At 41.5% G+C, this 21,443-nt stretch overlaps 1 protein-coding gene across 1 annotated transcript; it reads left to right on the forward strand.

The window, feature by feature from the left end:
- Positions 1 to 1,888: 1,888 nt before the first annotated feature.
- Positions 1,889 to 15,516, forward strand: LOC311098889 (E3 ubiquitin-protein ligase RNF138-like; the record flags this gene model as incomplete). The annotated part of the gene is made up of 6 exons (XM_084139441.1): positions 1,889 to 2,010; positions 2,248 to 2,401; positions 10,695 to 10,843; positions 12,370 to 12,502; positions 14,736 to 14,843; positions 15,436 to 15,516. The coding sequence occupies 6 exons, from the start codon at positions 1,889 to 1,891 to the stop codon at positions 15,514 to 15,516; spliced, it is 747 nt and encodes a 248-aa protein (XP_083995567.1).
- Positions 15,517 to 21,443: the final 5,927 nt, after the last annotated feature.

The raw sequence follows: 21,443 nt of genomic DNA on the forward strand, positions 1-21,443 counted from the left end.
GCAGAAAGGTTACATTCTTGTTAATCTAACTGCACTGTCCAATTTACAGTAGCTATTACAGTGAAAAAATACCATGCTATTGTTTGAGGAGAGTGCACAACAACAAAAAACTTATCACAGCAACTGGTTTGAGACATTCACCTCTGAAGGTAAATAATGTACTTACATTCAATAATCTTCCTCTGATCTGTCATCCTAAGGGTCCCAGAGATAAAATGTAGCATAGTTTTGTTTGATAAAATCAATTTTTATATTCAAATGTAGGAACTGGGTTCTACAGTTTGAACCCCTGCTGTCTCTGGCTCTACACCCACCCTGCCCGGCCATCATTAGCTTATACAAGTTAGTGTATAAGCTAATGAGCCATCATGTATGACATTCATGGGAGGGTGTAAACTTACATTTTGTATTAGCATATAATTTTTGTATGTTCTCTATAGTTATGTACTTGAAAATGTATCAATTGACCAATTTGGCACATTTGGGCAGACTTGATACAAAATAGTCCAGTATTGCAATGCTTCACTGGATCAATCTGAAACCTTGCGCGCACACTGCACAAAATCTAAATTGCGCCTAAACTGCAACATTATATTGTGGCCTTTCTCTTGCATTTCAATTTTTTTTTATTGTTTGTATTATCTTTTACCAGATCTAATGTGTTATATTCTCCTACATTAATTTCACATTTCCACAAACTTCAAAGTGTGTCCTTTCAAATAGTATCAAGAATATGCATATCCTTGCTTCAGGTCCTGAGCTACAGGCAGTTAGATTTGGTTATGTCATTTAAGGCGAAAATGGAAAAAAAGGGTCCGATCCTTAAGAGGTTAAATCATGTTTTCCATAGTGTTACCTGGTCTAATTAACAAATTAAAGTTATTCTAATTAACTGCTCATTCTCATTGGTAAATATGTGTGGGTGGGATTGAGGAGCAAAGGGATAAATTATGTCCTTTTCTCTCAGCTCAGGGTTAAACATCATTTTACAATGTGCTCCATAGCAGTTTGTTTGTAGCGGCCTGTATGTACAGGCAGTTGATTTAGGTTGTTCTGGGGAGAGTTGGGCTCTGTTTAGAGCTGGAAAAAGGGGTAATCCGTTATGCTGTTTAGCATTTAAACCCAGTCTTAGCTGCAGTAGGAACACTATTGAGGGGCTGAGCTTTACACTCGCTGTCATTTTTGTGAGTTTTCATATCCTGAATGTTGCTGCTATGCACAACTGTTTTCGAGACAAGCCATGTATCCTGAAATCCTGCATCTGTAATAAATTCAAGTATTGTTCTTGTACAATTATGGGTCCTCCTTATTCTCACCTATCACCTCCCTTGGCTACTCTGGGTCCGCTATTCTACAAAAAGAGAGTGAACATTTTGTGGTCACATTCTAATACATTGTTACTTCAACATGTCATGACACTGTACCATTATGTTTGCTCGGCACTTTCTGTAAAAATAGGTCTGACTGTCAGAGAAAGCATAATGACTAGGTATATGTGTTTCAGAGATAGGTACTGTACATAGAGGACAATACAAATGTGATATTAACTCAAAGCTAATGAGGTAAAAACATGATTGAAAGGGTCTCTGTGCCTATACATTTACAGTACATTTACATTGATTAGAGAGAAATCCAACCCTTCTGACTCCCTTGCAACTGTCACTTATCCATTGTTGATCTGTTATGATGTAATCCTGATTGAATGCAAATAGTCTGGGTACACCTGGAATGGGTTAATATTTCACAGACCAGGAAACTCTAAAGTCTAATAGTATCCTGGTTGGGGACTTACAGTAAACAGGTGGTGGTTTCCTTCGCATTTTCCTCCCTCCAGGTTGGCGGATGAATGGGAAGTGTGTGTTCTTCATCAATGGAGCCTATGGGAGCTATGAGTAATATTTGGAATGCTGCAGAGGGATTGTTGGACAGCTGCTCAGAGGAGGACTATGACTGTCCCATATGTCAGGATGTCCTGAGAACCCCCATCAGGACCAGGAACTGCAGACATGTGTAAATATACAAAACCATAACCCATAGTCAGGCCAAGGCATTGCCCAGGTCAAATAATAAAATAACCAAATATTTGAGGTCAAATAATCCACAAAATGGCTGGCTCAGCTCAATACTTTAGTTGACAGATGTCTGTGATGGTACAAAAAAATGTCTAAGCCAACTCATGAGGATATGTCCTATAGCCTACAATAAAATACAATATCTTCGAAACAATAACCATCTCTGTCCTCCCAGGTTCTGTAAAGACTGCTTCCGCCTGGCTGTGAGGGCCCAGGGACCACACTGTCCCCTGTGCAGGGGCCCCGTATCGGAGACTGAAAAGAGAGCAGCAGATGTCCAGCAGCAGATGAGGGAGAGGAAAGGACAGTGCAGGGCCTGTGGTACTACGGTAGGAGACACTATTTATTACACTTTGTGTATGATGTTTACACTTCAATATTTTACCTGTGTGGAGTACAGAACATCTACTCAGTGTTTTGTTACCTAAATACTGAGGAGGGCACTGTTCTTCCATTGTTTCCCCTCCATTTACAGTCATGCTAGGGGAATCCCATAGCTAGTACATTTAGTTCTTCCCCAAACCAACACTACAATCAGGTCGCTGATCAAAGGGATAACACACAGGAGGAAAACTCTGTAGTCTACACATCTACACACTACGATAAATATAGTCCAAAGTGTGCTTATGATTTTCACCCCCTTAAGTATTCCTAGGGGTGAAAAGTATACTTCATATAGGGGGAAGACCTAAGGGGTTGAAATGTTAATAAACACACTCGGGACTATAATATCACAGTGTATGTGCTCCTTTTTTGATGATGAACATTTACTTTGATATCTAACACCTGCTCAAAGCCATTGGATGTGTGTACAAGGTTACATCCCCTGATCATAGACAAACAGCATATCTCGATGAGGTAGATTACACAACTCTTACTTTTAGATTCATTTCATCTATCTAAGCAGTGGCGACCCGTCATTTAGGGCGTTTTGAGCCCCACATTTGTAGCTTGTTTGGGGTGGGTGGGCTTGCCTGTTTTCCATGTTATTTTGGCATTAATACGTGTCACACATCAGTTTGCAAACAATGTAAAAAAACAAAACAATCATTGAGTTAATAAAGCCGCATACAAACATGGTCTATTTTTGCTTTATTGAGTAAGGCAGCTCAAAGATAAAGGTGTTTCAGCCTAGCTCAGTGCTTTCTGTGGTAGTGGGACAGCCAGCGGAAAATACGGAGCGTAGGTGTTGGTAAGGTTCTCTAGTTACGCCGTGATTGGCTCAGTGTTCTGTCACTCATGGGGACACTACATCACCGGCAAGTCTAAGGGTAGATCTTGAAAATTCAAGCCCCTTGGAAGCTGCCATAGAGTTACATTAGAAGTGCCCATCCAAGAAGGCTCAAAGTCATTGGCCACAGATAAAATGACGTCAAATGACGTTATCTACAGTAGCTTTGATTGGACTGATCATGTCAACATCATACTTTCAAAATCTTAGCTAGCAGTCATCATCATGAATCTTGTCGACAATCTACTGGCAAATTCTTTTTAATCCTTGTCATATTATAGAAATTATAGATCAAACATATCGGTGATCATCGGCCATTGGACATAAACATTACACAACAAGTTGGAAATCGCAAATTCAACAATGATTGGTTTGGAAGGAAGCAGTTGTTAACTGCAAGCATTGCAAAGCAATCACTAGCCTGCTATTCAGTGGAGTGGCTGTGTAGTCCCAAGTCTGGGATTAAGGGTCTCTTTTCCAAGCTTAAAATGATAAACATTCAACATTGGCCATGCTGTCAATGAAGCATGATTTGTGCCGTGCACAAAACAACTGTTAACTCGGAACTGGGAAATCTGACAGTGAGTTCAAGACAACTGGGAACTCGGCGAAAAAACTAGCTCCGACTGGGAAAATAAGTTTTGAATGGGCATCCAACTCGGAATTGTAAGTCGGGAACTCGGGCCTCTTTCTAGAGCTACGACCTGAAGATCACTGACGTCATCATGATTCAACCTTGTTTTTTTCAGAGTTCCCAGTTGAAAGCACCATAAATCCAGAGAATTTGGTCAATTTTCCCCTCATAATTTTGCCTACTGTTATGACTTGGTGGTGCACATGTAGCCTATAACCTGTTTCATTGAATATTGTAAGAGCTTTCATTGTCTGCTTATATTCCCCCTTTATTTATCCTACGGTTCTGACTTGGTGTACAGGGAGAACACTGTAAGAACGGCCCATGTTCTGAATTCTGTCACTGTACATTTCAAAAGTGCTGAAAAAATAGTTAAATTGACTATGTCCGTCCTAGATCGCTCATTAATGTCTTCATCGAAATTACAGATTGCCTCTTATCTGCTTGTTGTCCCCTTATGCCATAGTTTGCACATCTCAATTTTCAGTAGAAACCAGATTTGTTTAAGCAAGTCAGCCATATCAGCTATGTTTTTTTAAAAGGCAGTAAATGAGGCTGAATGAACTGTTTCGCTGCCAGACAAGGTGCCGCTGATAGCCATGTGTAGCAGTGGAAAAGTGTTGGGACTGCTGTTGGTACTCTGCTGTTGGGACAGCTTTATGTAGGCCCTAACAGTTTGTGGGCACCGTTTGTCACCGTTATAGTACAAATAATGTATTGTTTGTTGTTGTGTTGTGTAGCGGCTTTTCTGGCATGCATCCCACATATATTAAAGTTTTTGCACAGTTGAAGTCGGACGTTTACATACACCTTAGCCAAATACATTTAAACTCTGTTTTTCACAATTCCTGACATTTAATCCTAGTAAAAATTCCCTGTCTTATGTCAGTTACGATCGCCACTTTATTTTAAGAATATGAAATGTCAGAATAATAGTAGAGATGATGATTTATTTCAGCTTTTATTTCTTTCATCACATTCCCAGTGGGTCAGAAGTTTACATACACTCAATTAGTATTTGTTAGCATTGCCTTTAAATTGTTTAACTTGGGTCAAACGTTTCGGGTAGCCTTCCACAAGCTTCCCACAATAAGTTGGGTGAATTTTGGCCCATTCCTCCTGACAGAGTTGTTGTAACTGAGTCAGGTTTGTAGGCCTCCTTGCTCGCACACACTTTTCCAGTTCTGCCCACAAATGTTCTATAGGATTGAGGTCAGGGCTTTGTGATGGCCACTCCAATACCTTGACTTTGTTGTCCTTAAGCCATTTTGCCACAACTTTGGAAGTATTCCTCTTTAAGGAATACCTGGAATAGAATAAAGCAATCCTTAAACCCCCCCTCCCCCAATAAAAAAAAAGAAGGAAAAAAAGTGGTTGTCCCACTGGCTATCATAAGTTGAATGCACCAATTTGTAAGTCGCTCTGGATAAGAGTGTCTGATAAATGATGTAAATGTTTTAAAAAATGTAAATGTATGCTTGGGGTCATTGTCCATTTGGAATACCCATTTGCGACCAAGCTTTAACTTCATGACTGATGTCTTGAGATGTTGCTTCAATATATCCACATAATTTTCCTTCCTCATGATGCCATTTATTTTGTGAAGTGCACCAGTCCCTCCTGCAGCAAAGCACCCCCACAGCATTATGCTGCCACCCCCATGCTTCACGGTTGGGATGGTGTTCTTCGGCTTGCAGCAAACCCCCTTTTTCCTCCAAACATAACGATGGTCATTATGGTCAAACAGTTCTATTTTTGTTTCATCAGACCAGAGGACATTTCTCCGAAATGTAGGATCTTTGTCCCCATGTGCAGTTGCAAACCGTAGTCTGGCTTTTTTTATGGCGGTTTTGGAGCAGTGGCTTTTTCCTTGCTGAGCGGCCTTTCAGGTTATGTCGATATAGGACTAATTTTACTGTGGATATAGATACTTTTGTACCTGTTTCCTCCAGCATCTTCACAAGGTCCTTTGCTGTTGTTCTGGGATTGATTTGCACTTTTCTCACCAAAGTACGTTCATCTCTAGGAGACAGAACGCGTCTCCTTCCTGAGCGGTATGACGGCTGCGTGGTCCCATGGTGTTTATACTTGCGTACTATTGTTTGTACAGATGAACGTGGTACCTTCAGGCGTTTAGAAATTGCTCCCAAGGATGAACCAGACTTGTGGAGATCTACAAAAAAATGTCTGAGGTCTTGGCTGATTTCTTTTGATTTTCCCATGATGTCAAGCAAAGAGGCACTGAGTTTGAAGGTAGGCCTTGGAATACATCCACAGGTACACCTCCAATTGACTCAAATGATGTCAATTAGCCTATCAAAGATTCTAAAGCCATGACATCATTAACTGGAATTTTCCAAGCAGTTTAAAGGCACAGTCAACTTAGTGTATGTAAACTTCTGACCCACTGGAATTGTGATACAGTGAATTATAAGTGAAATAATCTGTCTGTAAACAACTGTTGGAAAAATGTACTTGTGTTATGCACAAAGTAGATGTCCTAACCGACTTGCCAAAACTATAGTTTGTTAACAAGAAATGTGTGGAGTGGTGGAAAAACAAGTTTTAATGACTCCAACCTAAGTGTATGTAAACTTCCGAATTCAACTGTATTTGCAATTGTAGGCAAACATTTGATACAATAAATATGTTGAAATGACGATATGACTGGGGTCATTGCAAATCACTTGTAGTCTACCTGGAGCTGGCAAAACAATTTAATAAATAGCCTATAACTTCAGTTTATTGTTGTTGTAGCATTGTGTTATTATGAACGCATTAGATTGACGGTAACAGTAGTCAGATTAGGCTACAGGTAAAACACATTCAAAAAAATAAACACTGGCTGTTGTTGACAAGCATATTCAGTTCATATACACTACCCTACCGGTCTAAAGTTTTAGAACACCTACTTATTCAAGGGTTTTTCTCTATTTTTACTATTTTCTACATTGTAGAATCATAGTGAAGACATAAAAACTATGAAATAACACATATGGAATCATGTAGTAACCAAAAAAGTGTTCAACAAATCAAAATATATATTTTGTATTTGAGGTTCTTCAAATAGCCACCCTTTGCCTTGATGACAGCTTTGCACACTCTTGGTATTCTCTCAACCAGCTTCATGAGGTAGTCACCTGGAATGTATTTCAATTAAGCGGTGGGCCTTCTTAAAAGTTCATTTGTGGAATTCATTTCCTTCTTAATGCGTTTGAGCCAATCAGTTGTGTTGTGACAAGGTAGGGGGGGATTAAAGAAAATAGCCCTATTTGGTAAAAGACCAAGTCCATTTTATGGCAAGAACAGCTCAAATAAGCAAAGAGAAATGACAGTCCATCATTACTTTAAGACATGAATGTCAGTCAATATGGGACATTTCAAGAACCTTTAAAGTTTCTTCAAGTACAGTCGCAAAAACCATCAAGAGCTATGATGAAACTGGCTCTCATGAGGATCGCCACAGGAATGGAAGACCCATAGTTACCTCTGCTGCAGAGGATAAATTCATTGGAGTTAACAGCCTCAGAAATTGCAGCCCAAATAAATGCTTCACAGAGTTCAAGTAACAGACACATCTCAACATCAACTGTTCAGAGGAGACTGTGAATCAGGCCTTCGTGATTGAATTGCTGCAAAGAAACCACTACTAAAGGACACCAATAATAAGAAGAGACTTGCTTGGGCCAAGAAACACGAGAAATGGACATTAGACCGGTGGAAATTTGAAAAGTGAATGGGACAAGAAGTTTGAAGTTTCTTCACTTGTCTGTGTCTTATAAAAATAAACATAAACTAACTTCATAACTTCAAAGCCCTGATTGCTAGGGTCATTTTAAGATGTCAGGCTTGAACATCCGTTTAGCCATTTTGGCACAGTGACTCACTACCCAAACCAGACGCAACTGGTTTCAAGTGGCCAAGAGACGTCATTTGATCTCCTACTGCTGTCTAGTGGATGAACTGAGAATCAGACAGAGGATATATGGTATTGCACATTGCACATTGCACAAGCCCTGCACTTTTAAAATGGCTGCGTTCCAGTGGGAATTTGTGCATGTTTAGAGCGCCACCATTAGGTAAAAGATCTGATAAAACATTTTATCCTGTGTAGGTACACTGGCAATGGTGGGCTGTGGAAGCAGAGTGCTTGTGGCGAATCGTCTTGATCCGTCTGCGGTGTACGGCCAGATGGATAAGACTGCCGGAAGTGGTGTAGGGCTCGTAGACCTTAACCACAAACTGTTTGGACCTCTTGCAGAAGATTTGCTGATACTGCAAGACATGGTTGTGGTGTTACCATTTTACACTTTTTGTGGAAGGGATGTAGGGCAACACACCTTTGTTGGTATCGGTGTCAATTAACAGGTGTGGCTTCTTAAAAGTTAATTTGTGGAATTTATATCCTTCGTATTGCGTTTGAGCCAATCAGTTGTGTTGTGACAAGGTAGGGGGGGGGGGGGTATACAGAAGATAGCCCTATTTGGTAAAAGACCAAGTCCATATTATGGCAAGAACAGCTCAAATAAGCAAAGAGAAATGACAGTCCATCATTACTTTAAGACATGAAGGTCAGTCAATACGGAACATTTCAAGAACTTTTAAAGTTTCTTCAAGTGCAGTCGCAAAAACCATCAAGCGCTATGATGAAACAGGCTCTCATGAGGACCGCCACAGGAATGGAAGACCCATAGTTACCTCTGCTGCAGCGGATAAGTTCATTAGAGTTACCAGCCTCAGAAATTGCAGCCCAAATAAATGCTTAACAGAGTTTAAGTCTCAGACACATCTCAACATCAACTGTTCAGAGGGTACTGTGTGAATCAGGCCTTCATGGTCGAATTGCTGCAAAGAAACCACTACTAAAGGACACCAATAAGAAGAAGAGACCTGCTTGGGCCAAGAAACACGAGCAATGGACATTAGACCGGTGGAAATGTGTCCTTTGGTCTAGAGTCCAAATTTGAGATTTCTGGTTCCAACCGCCGTGTCTTTGTGAGACGTTGTGTGGGTGAACAGATGATCTCTGCATTGTGGGGGTGCTTTGCTCGTAACACTGTCTGTGATTTATTTAGAATTCAAGGCACACTTAACCAGCATGGCAACCACAGCATTCTGCAGCGATAAGCCATCCCATCTGGTTTGGGCTTAGTAGGACTATCATTTGTTTTTCAACAGGACAATGACTGAAAACACATCTTCAGGCTGTGTAAGGGCTATTTTCCCAAGAAGGAGAGTGATGGAGTGCTGCATCAGATGACCTGGCCTCCACAATCCCCCGACCTCAACCAAATTGAGATGGTTTGGGATGAGTCGGACCACAGAGTGAAGGAAAAGCAGCCAACAAGTGCTAAGCATATGTGGGAACTCCTTCAAGACAGTTGGAAAAGCATTATGTCACCCGATATCCCGAGGCCATTCCCATACTGGCGGCAGTCTCCAAGGGAATCGCCCGGGAGCTGTTCCACCTCTTCAGCCAGGTGGGCATCCCGAACGAGATCCTGACCGACCAAGGTACCGAGTTCATGTCCCTATGATGAAAGATTTTTGTGCTCTCCTACAGCAGATCTGGACCTCTATCTTTCACCCGCAGACGGATGGGCTCGTCGAATGGTTCAATAAGACGCTCAAACAAATGCTGCGGAAGGTCATCGAGCGGGACAGGAAGAACTGGGACCAGCTTCTACCCCACCTAATGTTCTCAATCCGAGAAGTTCCCCAGGCATCCACTGGGTTTTCCCCTTTTGAACTCCTCTATTGGAGGAGACCATACGGCCTACTGGATCTCGCCAAGGAGGTGTGGGAAGCCCAGCCGAACCCCTTACGCAGCGTGGTGGAACACGTAGAGACGATGAGGGAGCGGATGACAGCCATATGGCCAGTGGTAAGGGAACATATGGAGAAGTCCCAGCGCGCCCAAGCCAAGGTCTACAATCAGGGGACCCAGCCCCGAGAGTTCCAGGTGGGTGACAAGGTGCTAGTTTTAATCCCCAAGCAGAAAGTAAGGTCCTGGCAACATGGCACGGGCCGTACGAGGTGACAGAGAAGCTGGGACCCGTAAATTACATTACGGAGACTACATCACATGTGCCAGGTCTCGACAGGTCCTCCGATCAGGGCTAATTGGGACTGATTAAGGCTGGTGAGTAATCAAGGGGCTGATTGCTCACCAGCCGTATGGAGCCCATAAAGTTGCCAGGAGGGCAGCACAGGGGAGAGGTTGGAGGTAGTGAGAGGTTGCTACCGGATAGACGTCCTCACGGTCTGCTAGAACCGTGGGGCTTGGTGTTCTACCCCAGAGGAGACAGCATTCCCCGGAGCCCAGAAGACGGTAACCCGGAAGAGGTCTACTCCGAGTCTGATCTGTGTAAACGTTTAGATCAAACCCCCTGGTCTGCCACATCTTATAATCTCCACCCGGCACAGCCAGAAGAGGACTGGTCACCCCTCAGAGCCTGGTTCCTCTCTAGGTTTCTTCCTAGGTTCCTGCCTTTCTAGGGAGTTTTTCCTAGCCAACGGTGGCTACATCTGCATTGCTTGCTGTTTGGGGTATTAGGCTGGGTTTCTGTATAGCACTTTGTGACATCTGCTGATGTAAAAAGGGCTAAATAAATACATTTGATTTGATTTAGCAACACGATCGGCGGATTAGATAATTTTGTAGCTAATTATGGTTGCTAATTTGTTGAAAACAAAAATAATGTTACTTCACACATCACCCATTTTATGTATAGACCTATGTGATTTCACTTCTCAGAAGTTTCTCAGCAAGATGAGAGTTCACTACAAAAGCTGCAGGAAGTACCTTGAGGAGTATGGCACCCCTCTTGACGCACCACCCCCACCAGTCACACCAGCGACTCAGGAAGTCAGCCGTGTACCAATGGATACAATCCACATGACTGGGCAAGTATACAGACATTGAATCCACCGAATCGTAGGATTAGTACTACTAGTATTACTTTTAATAATACTGTAGTAGCAGAAGTAGCCTATTAGAACTTGAAATACAAGTATTGGTACTGTAGTGTGGTACTACTAATAGTAGCAGAGGGAGTAGTAGTCCTTCTGGTTATTTTAATAGTAAAGGTATAGGCCTAGTACCTGACTATGGTGGAAGTGTTCTAGAGGCCATAGTGCTGTCGCTATCCTGAACTTTTCATGGTCAGTGAAGGTGTACCGAGCACGCCCCCATTCTCATCAACGGGGCTGTAGTGGAGCAGGTTGAGAGCTTCAAGTTCCTTAGTGTCCACATCACCAACAAACTAACATGGTCCAAGCACACCAAGACAGTCGTGAAGAGGGCACAACAAAACCTATTCCCCCTAAGGAGACTGAAAGGATTTGGCATGGGTCCTCAGATCCTCAAAAGGCTCTACAGCTGTACCATCGAGAGCATCCTGACTGCTTGCATCACTGCCTGGTATGGCAAATGCTCGGCCTCCGACCGCAAGGCATTACAGAGGGTAGCGTACGGCCCAGTACATCACTGGGGCCAAGCTTCCTGCCATCCAGGACCTCTATACAAGGCGGTGTCAGAGGAAGGCCCTAAAAATTATCAAAGACTCCAGCCACCCTAGTCATAGACTGTTCTCTCTGCTACCGCACGGCAAGCGGTACCGGAGCACCAAGTCTAGGTCCAAGAGGCTTCTAAACAGCTTCTACCCCCAAGCCATAAGACTCCTGAACATCTAATCATGGCTACCCAGACTATCAGTTCTGCATCATAAGGCATCTACCTAAGATCCAATCTTTTAAAGTAAAATAAGGCAGCATCCTAGGAATATCAATAACCAGTCCTAGATAAGACAACACTGAAACTACTCAGTCTGCATTAAGCTGACCGCTTGGTTTGAATTGGTCGATCTTTACTTTGTCCCAGTTACAACTTATAATCAAGGACATGACTCATTGGACCGTAGCATCAGCAAGAGGACAGAAACGTTCTCATCTTAATGTCCTCTTTGATGATATATTGGCTATAGTGAATACATTTGTGAATAACTCATGTGTTAAATAGCTAGATAGCCTGTGACAGATAGTATATAAGCAACAGACTTAATTCTGATTTATAGTTATGGATGCAATGTTATCATGACTTTAATCAGCTTTCTCTTCCTATTTCAATAAACATGATCTGTATAGAAGTCATGGAGATGAATAATTAAGAAAACATATTTGTTTGAGAGTTTTTTCTGATAGTTGAGATTGGATATTTTGATCATTGATCACAGAATTATACACTTAAAGTGATGTATATTTGACTATTCTCATTAGGTTTTCCTCTAGGCCTCTACCAGGACAGCCCACACAAACACAGATATCTGAGTTGGTAAGGTATGTATGATCTTACTGTCAAAATGGATCCATGTTGTTGTTGTGAAAATGTAGTCTTTTTGTGCATGTGTTAATGATGGTGACTTGTTTCTCAGGCCCAGAGTGTTGACTTTGGGCCTTCTGGGAGGAAGGGTGTACTCCTGCCCATACTGCCCCCTGCAGGGGCTCACAGACATGACACTGGTCCAGCACTGTGTCGGCAGCCACGCAGGAGAGAACGCTCCAGCTGTGAGTGAGCCTATTCTATCTTTCACCTAACTTTCAAACATGAACCTGAATAGCAAGAGCTGCAACATGTCTTGAACAGTAATTAATGCTAGATATTATATGTATTCTGAACAAAAATATAAACGCAACATGTAAATTGTTGGTTTCATGTTTCATGAGCTGAAATAAAAGATCCCAGACATTTTCCATACTCACAAAGATATGATTTCTCTCAAATGTTGTGCACAAATTTGTTTACATCCCTGTTAGTGAGCATTTCTCCTTTGACAAGATAATCCATCCACCTGACATGTGTGGCATATCAATAAACTGATTAAACAGCATGATCATTACACAGGTGCACCTTGTGCTGTGGACAATAAAAGGCCACTCTAAAATGTGTGGTTTTGTCACACATGTCTCAAGTTTTGAGGGAGTGTGGAATTGGCATGCTGACTGCAGGAATGTCTACCAGAGCTGTTGCCAGAGAATGTTAATTTCTATACCATAAGCCGCATCCAACATGGTTTGAGAATTTGGCAGTACGTCCAACAGGCCTCACAACTGCAGACCATGTATAACCACGTCAACTCAGGACCTCCACTTCCGGCTTCTGAATCTGCAGGATTGTCTGGGACCAGGCACCCAGACATCTGATGAAACTGTAGGCTTGCCCAACCAAATAATTTCTGCACAAACTGTCAGAAACCGTCTCAGGGAAGCTCATCTGCGTGGTCGTCGTCCTCACCAGGGTCTTGACCTGACTGCTGTTTGGCGTCGTGACTGACTTCAGTGGGCAAATTCTCACCTTTACGGATTAATCCCGGTTTCAACTATACCGGGGAGATGGCAGACAGCGTGTATGGCGTCGTGTGGGCGAGTAGTTTGCTGATGTCAACGTTGTGAAAAGAGTGCCCCATGGTGGCGGTGGGGTTATGGTATGGGCAGGTATAAGCTACGGATAATGAACAGAATTGCATTTTATCAATTGCAATTTGAATGCACAGAGATACTGTGACGCGGTTCTTAGGCCCATTGTCGTGCCATTCATCCACTGCCATCACCTCATGTTTCAGCATGATAATGCATGGCCCCATGTCGCAAGGATCTGTACACAATTCATGGAAGCTGAAAATGTCCCAGTTCTTCCATGGCCTGCATACTCACCAGACAAGTCACCCATTGAGCATCTTTGGGATTTTCTGGATCGACGTGTACGACAGCGTGTTTCAGTTCCTGACAATATCCAGCAACTTCACACAGCCATTGAAGAGGAGTGGGACAACATTCCACATGCTACAATCAACAGCCTGATCAACTCTATGCAAAGGAGATGTGTTGCACTGCATAAGGCAAATGGTGGTCACAGCAGATACTGACCGGTTTTCTGATCCACGCCCTACCCTTTTCTTTTAAGGTATCTGTGACCAACGGATCTGTATTCCCAGTCATGTGAAATCCATAGATTAGGGCCTGTTAGGTTCTGACAAACAGAGTGAAAAACTAACGGACAACTACTCAAAGCTCAAACCAAGTTTATTCACCCAATGGGTCAAACAGTTGCAAAGACATGTTTCCACCAGCACAAGTATTTATACCCTCCTTTAGGCGGAGTCTCTTCCTTGCACCTCTAAACACTACATCTTTGTTGCTAGGCAGGAAGTTAAGTGATGTGTGTAATGCAACTGTTCCTTCTCCCTTCATCTAACCTGACCTGACCTCAGCCCATATTCCTCACTAATCCACAGCTATCCAACCTTATCAGTGACCGCAACCAAGTGATTGTCTTTTCTCTTACTTAGTAACTTTCCAGACCCATACTTCTTATCCAACCTCCATTGACCCCCACCATATACCTTCCTCATACATGTAATCTAGTATAGCAAGTATTTCAAACTAGAACCCAACAGGCCTCATTAATTCATTTCAATTGACTTCAATTTGTTAAGTGTACAAATAATTAGGATGTTATGAGTTTCTAGGGTTTCTTCAACCACATCTGGTAACCAATGGTGGGCACTCCCTTGTCTGATGTTATTCCCTTTTCCCCCAAGTCAGTATATCATATCCATCAATCATTCTACCATAAACATCAGTAATCTCCCATGACATAATGGAATGGAGACTCTGTGGCACCAAGTCACTTATCTACTAACTCTAACTTGGTTCACACAACACTATGAAAACATCAAAACATAGGATGTGCTGTTTGTTCTGTTTGGGAAGTCAACCCAACACCCCCTCTCTCCTCTAGGTGTGTCCCATCTGTGCTGCCACTGTTTGGGGCAATGCTAGTTACTGTAGCCGAAACCTCACCGGTCACATGGCTATCAGGCATTGTTTCAGCTATGACACCTACATGGTGAGTGTCTCATTATTTTTCTCTGAAGATATGACAATGACTTCCATAGAGAAAAAAAACTGGATCACGATTTCCAAGAAATCCTTCCTAGAAATTCTTCAGAGGAAAATCATTATGTCTCGTTGTTCTTGACAGCACTGTAACTCAATGCATTTTCAAAAGCAACAGGCTGAACCTTACATTATTCTCACATAGAGTACATACCATCATGTCTAGTCTAGATGCTATCCTGCATCTCAGTGCTAGAGGCGTCACTACAGACCCTGGTTCGATTCCAGGCTGTTTCACAATCTGGCTGTGATTGGGAGTCCCATAAGGCGGCGCACAATTGGCCCAGCGTCGTCCGGGTTTGGCCGGGGTAGGCCGTCATTGTAAATAAGAATTTGTTCTTAACTGACTTGCCTAGTTAAATAAAGGTTAAATACAACAAAAACAACAACAAAAAGATGCTATCCTAGAACACAATGGCCCATTTCCCTTCCTATTGTTGTGTCGTGTATTTTGGACATACCATAAACAAAGATGGTTCATGTTAGTTTGTGTTCTCTGCTTGACGTCCTCCTTTCCATGGAATCCTCCTGTATGTTCCCAGAATGTAGCAGAGGACGAATACACCCAACTCTGCCTCGCCATTCAGCAGTCAGTGCAACAGGGCACCGGCATCACAGAGTGACAACAAGGCCCTAAGAGAGCTACACATTATGTTCCAACACAATACACACCTCTTCAACCGCTCCTTGCCACATCAATCATGTCTCTGATGTTACTTATTGTATTGTGAGTTCCTGGAAAGCTATTGTATATCCCTTTTGCTTCTTTGTGAGTTATTTTTCTGTATTCCACTTTCACACAATGTGTACATTACAGTAGGTCTAGTCCTTGGTGGGTTCTTCAAGTTAACACCATTGGAGTGAAAACACTTTCCCAGCAACGTGTTTAATGAACATATAATAGGTGTGCTTTGAAAAGATACTGAGAATTCAAGGCAATTTGAAAGTAAATTGAAGATTAACAACGTGTAGTAGACAATGATGCATTTGGTTTCAAATTGTACAATAGAGTGTAATTATGTACAGCACAGTTAGTCAGGCAACTCTATGTAAAGGTTCTACTCATTCAATTATGTTCACAGACAGGTTTAGCTGTGGGGCATCCAATGTTCATAGAACATGGATCTATACTGAGTGGACAAAACATTAGGAACTCCTCTTTCCATGACCTAGACTGACCAGGTGAATACAGGTGAAAGCTATGATCCCTTATTTCACCTGTTAAATCCACTTCAATCAGTGTACATTATTTTATTTTATTTGATTAGGATCTAATTTAGTCCTCATTTGGCCTAATCTTCCAAGGGTCCTTAAACATTAAAATGCAATTTATAATCCGATCACATTTTCACATATAACAAACTGTTACAAACAACAGACATAATACACTGACATATTGACCAGATAAATACTCTTAACAGTCTGAAAAGATAGAATGATTCCTTTATCTACCATAGTCCTGCACAACCTTTCAATGTATTATATTTAAATGGTTCTAAAGTATTGTTTGAATTTATATATTGAAAGGTTACTGGTTTGCTCATACAAATTATTCAATTTCTTTATTTTATTATTATTATTATTATTATTATTATTATTATTATTATTATTATTATTATTATTATTATTATTATATTATATTTATTGCTCTGAATCGAAAAGTTATTTTGCCTATTTGTCTTTTCTGCCGGGATAACACATAGATGGTGGACAATCTATTTCTAGCATTGACTGAATGTTTGTCTCTTACCAACTGAATACTATTGTGAATGGAGTTTGGCTGTTTTAAATGGTGTAAAATAAGCATGTTTTTTTCATTGATGACCAACCAAGAGCATTGTGCATGACTACAACAGAAGAATCATATCTCCACCTTAAAACAATCCTTGCTGCTTTGTTCTGTGCAATCTGCAGCCTCCTAATTTCACTTGCTGATGCATTTCCCCAGACCACAGAACAGTAGTTCACCTGACTCTCAATTAATGCTTGGGTTGTTTGCTTAAGAATCTTTCCCGGTAAATATTTAGCTATCCTTCTGATCATGCATGCAGTTTTATTTGATATTTTACATAGATTAGTTATTTGAGATGACCATGATAAGCAGTTGTCTAGCTAAACCCCTAGTCGTTTGGTTTCTGCCACTTCCTCAATTTGTACTCCCCCCATACTTAATTGCGTCCCATGCTGTGTTGGCCTTTTCCTGGTGGAACAGACCAACATAACCTTGGTTTTCTTGGTGTTCAAAACAAGTTTGTTGTGGAAAACCCACTCCCTAATATTTCTCAGATCTACTTGTAGAGCTTGCTGTACCTGTTGAACCAATTGTCTTGCTGTATAAATTGTATTATCATATATAGTAGCTTGAGTTTCAGATAAGGCATAAGGAAGGTCGTTGGTATATATTAAATAAAGAAGTGGCCCAAGGCAGCTGCCCTGCGGTATTCCACAGTTTAAAGCATGAGGGGAAGAAAACGAGCCATTGATATAGGTGGACTGTTTCCGTTCAGTTAGATATGACTGCACCCAATTCATTGCTATATCCTTAAACCCATAATGCAATAATTTTGGCAAAATTATTTCATGTTCCACTAAATCAAATGCTGCACTAAAATCTAAAAATAGTACACCCACAAACCTGCCATTATCCATAGCATTGAGTCACTGGTCAGTCATGTCAACCAATGCAGTGGTAGTGGAATGGTTTTTACGATAAGCATGCTGATTGGCTGTGGTCAGATAATTATTTTCCATATCCTCACATATTTGTCTACTCACATTACCCTCCAGTAACTTACTGAGTGAAGGGAGTAGACCAATTGGTAGACTATTGGCAGGAGTAATGGGTTCTTTGTTGTCTTTCAGGATTGGACTCAGTTTAGCATGCTTCCATACATTTGGAAATGTCCCCTTTTCCAGTGACCAATAAATATGTATTTCAGTGGAGCTGCAATCTGGGGAGCAACATAGTGAAGTAAAAAATTGAAGGGGCAGAGAAAAGTTAAAGATGGATTTTTAAGCCTTGAGATATGGATTGTGTATGTGTGCAATTGAAGGTGAATGGGCAAGACAATATGTTTAAGTGCCTTTGAACAGGGTATGGTAGTAGGTGTCAGGTGCACCAGTTTGAGTGTGTCAATAACTGCAACGCTGCTGGGTTTTTCACACTCAACAGTTTCCCGTATGTATCAAGAATGGTCCACCACCCAAAGGACATCCAGCCAACTTGACACAACTGTGGGAAGCATTGGAGTCCCTGTGGAACGCTTTCGACATCTTGTAGAGTCCATGCCCCGATGAATTGAGGCTGTTCTGGGGGCAACTCAATATTAGGAAGGTGTTCCTAATGTTTTGTACACTCAGTGTATATAATAGAGGCTATTGCAGCATTAATGACTAGACAGGATTAAACATGACTAAATGACTAAATGTTTTCCTGTTTTAGCTCTCATAAAACAAATAACGGTTTGAGCTTTGTGAACAATAATGCTGCAGTCTGATTTAAAATGTAATTGTTCAAGTGCATTTTGATCATTTTGCATTAAACACCTACTTTCCTCTAAAACTGTTTTCATAAGTAGTTTGTCAAGTGTCTTCACCTATATCATCTGCATATACAGTAAGATCAAAAATTATTGGCCCCCTTAATAAAGATGAGCAAAAGACTGTATAAAAGAAATTACACAAATATTGAGCTATATTGTATGCTTAACAAATGGGGAAATTATATTTAATACAAATACAAGAAGCACTACTCTTTAATAAGCTTTAAGTATCGGCTCAAGGCCTTCGTCAGAGCTTTTGTGAGTTTTGTGAGGTTATAATGAAGGAGATTCTAGGCCCAGACTTCACAGCCATAGACGACTCCATTAACCAGTCCATTGGAAATACAGAGACTTCCTACAAGCAACAAAGATCAAGAAATATCAATGAAACACAGAGGACTACCTGCTCAACCAGGTCTACACATGGGAAGGCCCAAGGACCCGGAGCACTGAGAGGCCGACGTAGGGACGCACCACTGACCGGGGGACGCAGATTATCAGCAGCTGGAGGACAGGGAAACGCAGACACAGAGGCATCCACTGAGAGCAAATTCCCTACAGACAGCGACTCCATCTACCATCGCACACAGACTGTGTTTTTAGCCCGAAAGCAGTACAACAAGGCTCCACGAAAGAAAATAAACGATGTAGGAGAGGCAAGCGGTCAAAGAGGGGACCAGGAACACAGGCCATGGACACGGAGCTACAGCAGGACGTGGTAATTAACCTCTCCAAAAAAGAGCTCACTGACGCACAAGTCTCAGTCTTATCTAAGGGCCTCTCTTTTGTACGTAACGGTAGCTAACTCTGTTCCGTATATATGTGGGCAACCGCGGCATTCAAACCAGGCTGCAATGAAAACTAATGGGACTGTAGCGACTGTGTTGGCATCAAAATACGGGGTGTGAACTATGTTTTGATTCAGTGTTGATTGACATAGTAATGACCCAATAGCATTGGAGTTGAAAAAACTGACCCCGCTGACACTGTACGTTAAAGTGTGACGTGTCACGACGTAACGTACGGCACGCATTATTCAACTCATTCTGTGCCGTACAGCCTCTTTCCACCAGGTGTAGCGCTTCTCTCGCAGATTAAAAACAAGAAATGATCAATGGTGAGTGTAAAGTTAATTACTCGTGAGTTCATCAATAATTAATTCAATCACTTGTTAATTGTTCGCCTAATCACTGCGAGCCATCATGACTCTCAAAAACCGTGACACCCACAGTTTAATTGTGAAGATAAATTTAGCCCTGCCCTAAAAACCCTATTCAAATTCGACATAAACCTTCAAATAGGTATGTAATGAGACATTATATAAACTCTTTATAGTGTTTTATTTACATTTTAGAGGTGATAAGTTGGACAAATCGGGTGGAAAAAGCCAGTTCCCCACATTACATATCTCCCCCTTTCACTATGACACAGTAGCTTTCGCTTCCCCACCCGCCATTTTTAAAAAGACCCGGCGGAGCTCCATTGCTTTCTTCAATCATGTAGAGACGGGAAGCGTAAAGGTCTCGTCATTGATTTTGCTGGAAAGGGTAGAAATTGTGCATTACAATGGTATTGATATTACAGTTGACCTGGAAGTATTATGTTTTTGGGGCGCTAAAATAAGGTTAGCTACCGTTACATGCACAGACAAATAATTTGATACGAAAGTAGATCTGTTTAAATTATTTCGCAAGATTAAACTTCAGCACGTGTTTTCTCAAAACACTGTTACTGGCCTAGAAACCCAACAAAGAACTGGTAGCCATTTTAAGCCCAAAAGCAAATTCTGTCCTGTAGTTAACAACTCCTCGATTAATACCTATGGTTGTTTATCAAACCTTCAGACAAGGGGGGTGCTGTGGTCGTTTTAGACAATGAAAAATACTAAGAAGAGATTCAGAGACAACTCAGTAATGAACATTTCTATAGAAAACTGAGTGTTGATCCCACACAGGTGTTCCAAAGGGATATAAACTCTAATCTGGAGCAAGCCCTATTTAACAACCTTATCTCAAAACCTGAATATGAATATGCAAATGTGCCATACGTCCATATGCCTGTACATCTTGCCGAAATTACACAAACCTAAAACACAAGAAGGCAAATATCCAGGCAGACCTGTGGTTGCAGGAATAGGCTCAATGCTAGAGCCATTTTCGAACTTCGTAGACTCTTTTATTAAATCTCATGTGCAAGCATTGTTTATTACAGGGGGACAGCTTCCACCCTGAGCCATTAAAAACAGGACTTCCAAGAAGCCAGTTTTTCAGACTGCATCGTATATGTCACTCCACAGAGAACAATCTAGAAAAAGCAGTGGAGATGCGCAATAGGTTTCTAAGAGGCTACTCTCCACAATGTGTGGATGAAGCTCTTAATTTGGCATTGGGGAAAATACGAGATTAACTGCTACAAAAAATACCCACTAGAGCTAAAGAACACTGTAATGTTCACCACCACATATACTTTGAACTGGCGCAAAGTGGGAGATGCTGTCAAGAAACACTGGCATGTTTTATCATTGGACCCAGCTTTGCCAGCTGAATTTAAGAATCCACCACTTATTGTATATAGGAGAGGTCGCAATTTACGTGATAACTTGGTCCATGCCAACTGCCAGCCACAAAAGAAAATGAGCCAGGCTCTTTTATGCCCTCTTCCGAATGGTAGCTATAAATGCAGAGGTTGCGCACAGTGCAACAGTATGATGAAGTGTGAATATTTCTGCCACCCACATACAGGAAAACGGTTACAAATAAATGACATTATTACGTGCTCCACCACCCATGTTATCTACATGATTAAATGTCCATGTGGGCTGTGTCATGTAGGTAAAACCTTTCATCCTCTCAAACAGAGAATTAGTTAACATAAAAGTTCAATCAGGAGAAACGACAGGGATTATCCAGTCACAGTACATTTGAATGAGCTAAAACATGACATTTCTACCTTTAGATTTTGTGGGATAGAGAAAGTTAAGATATCAGACAGGGGAGGTGATATAAATA

This window comes from Coregonus lavaretus (genome assembly GCF_964263955.1).
Source record: "Coregonus lavaretus genome assembly, chromosome: 23".
NCBI lineage: Eukaryota > Metazoa > Chordata > Actinopteri > Salmoniformes > Salmonidae > Coregonus > Coregonus lavaretus.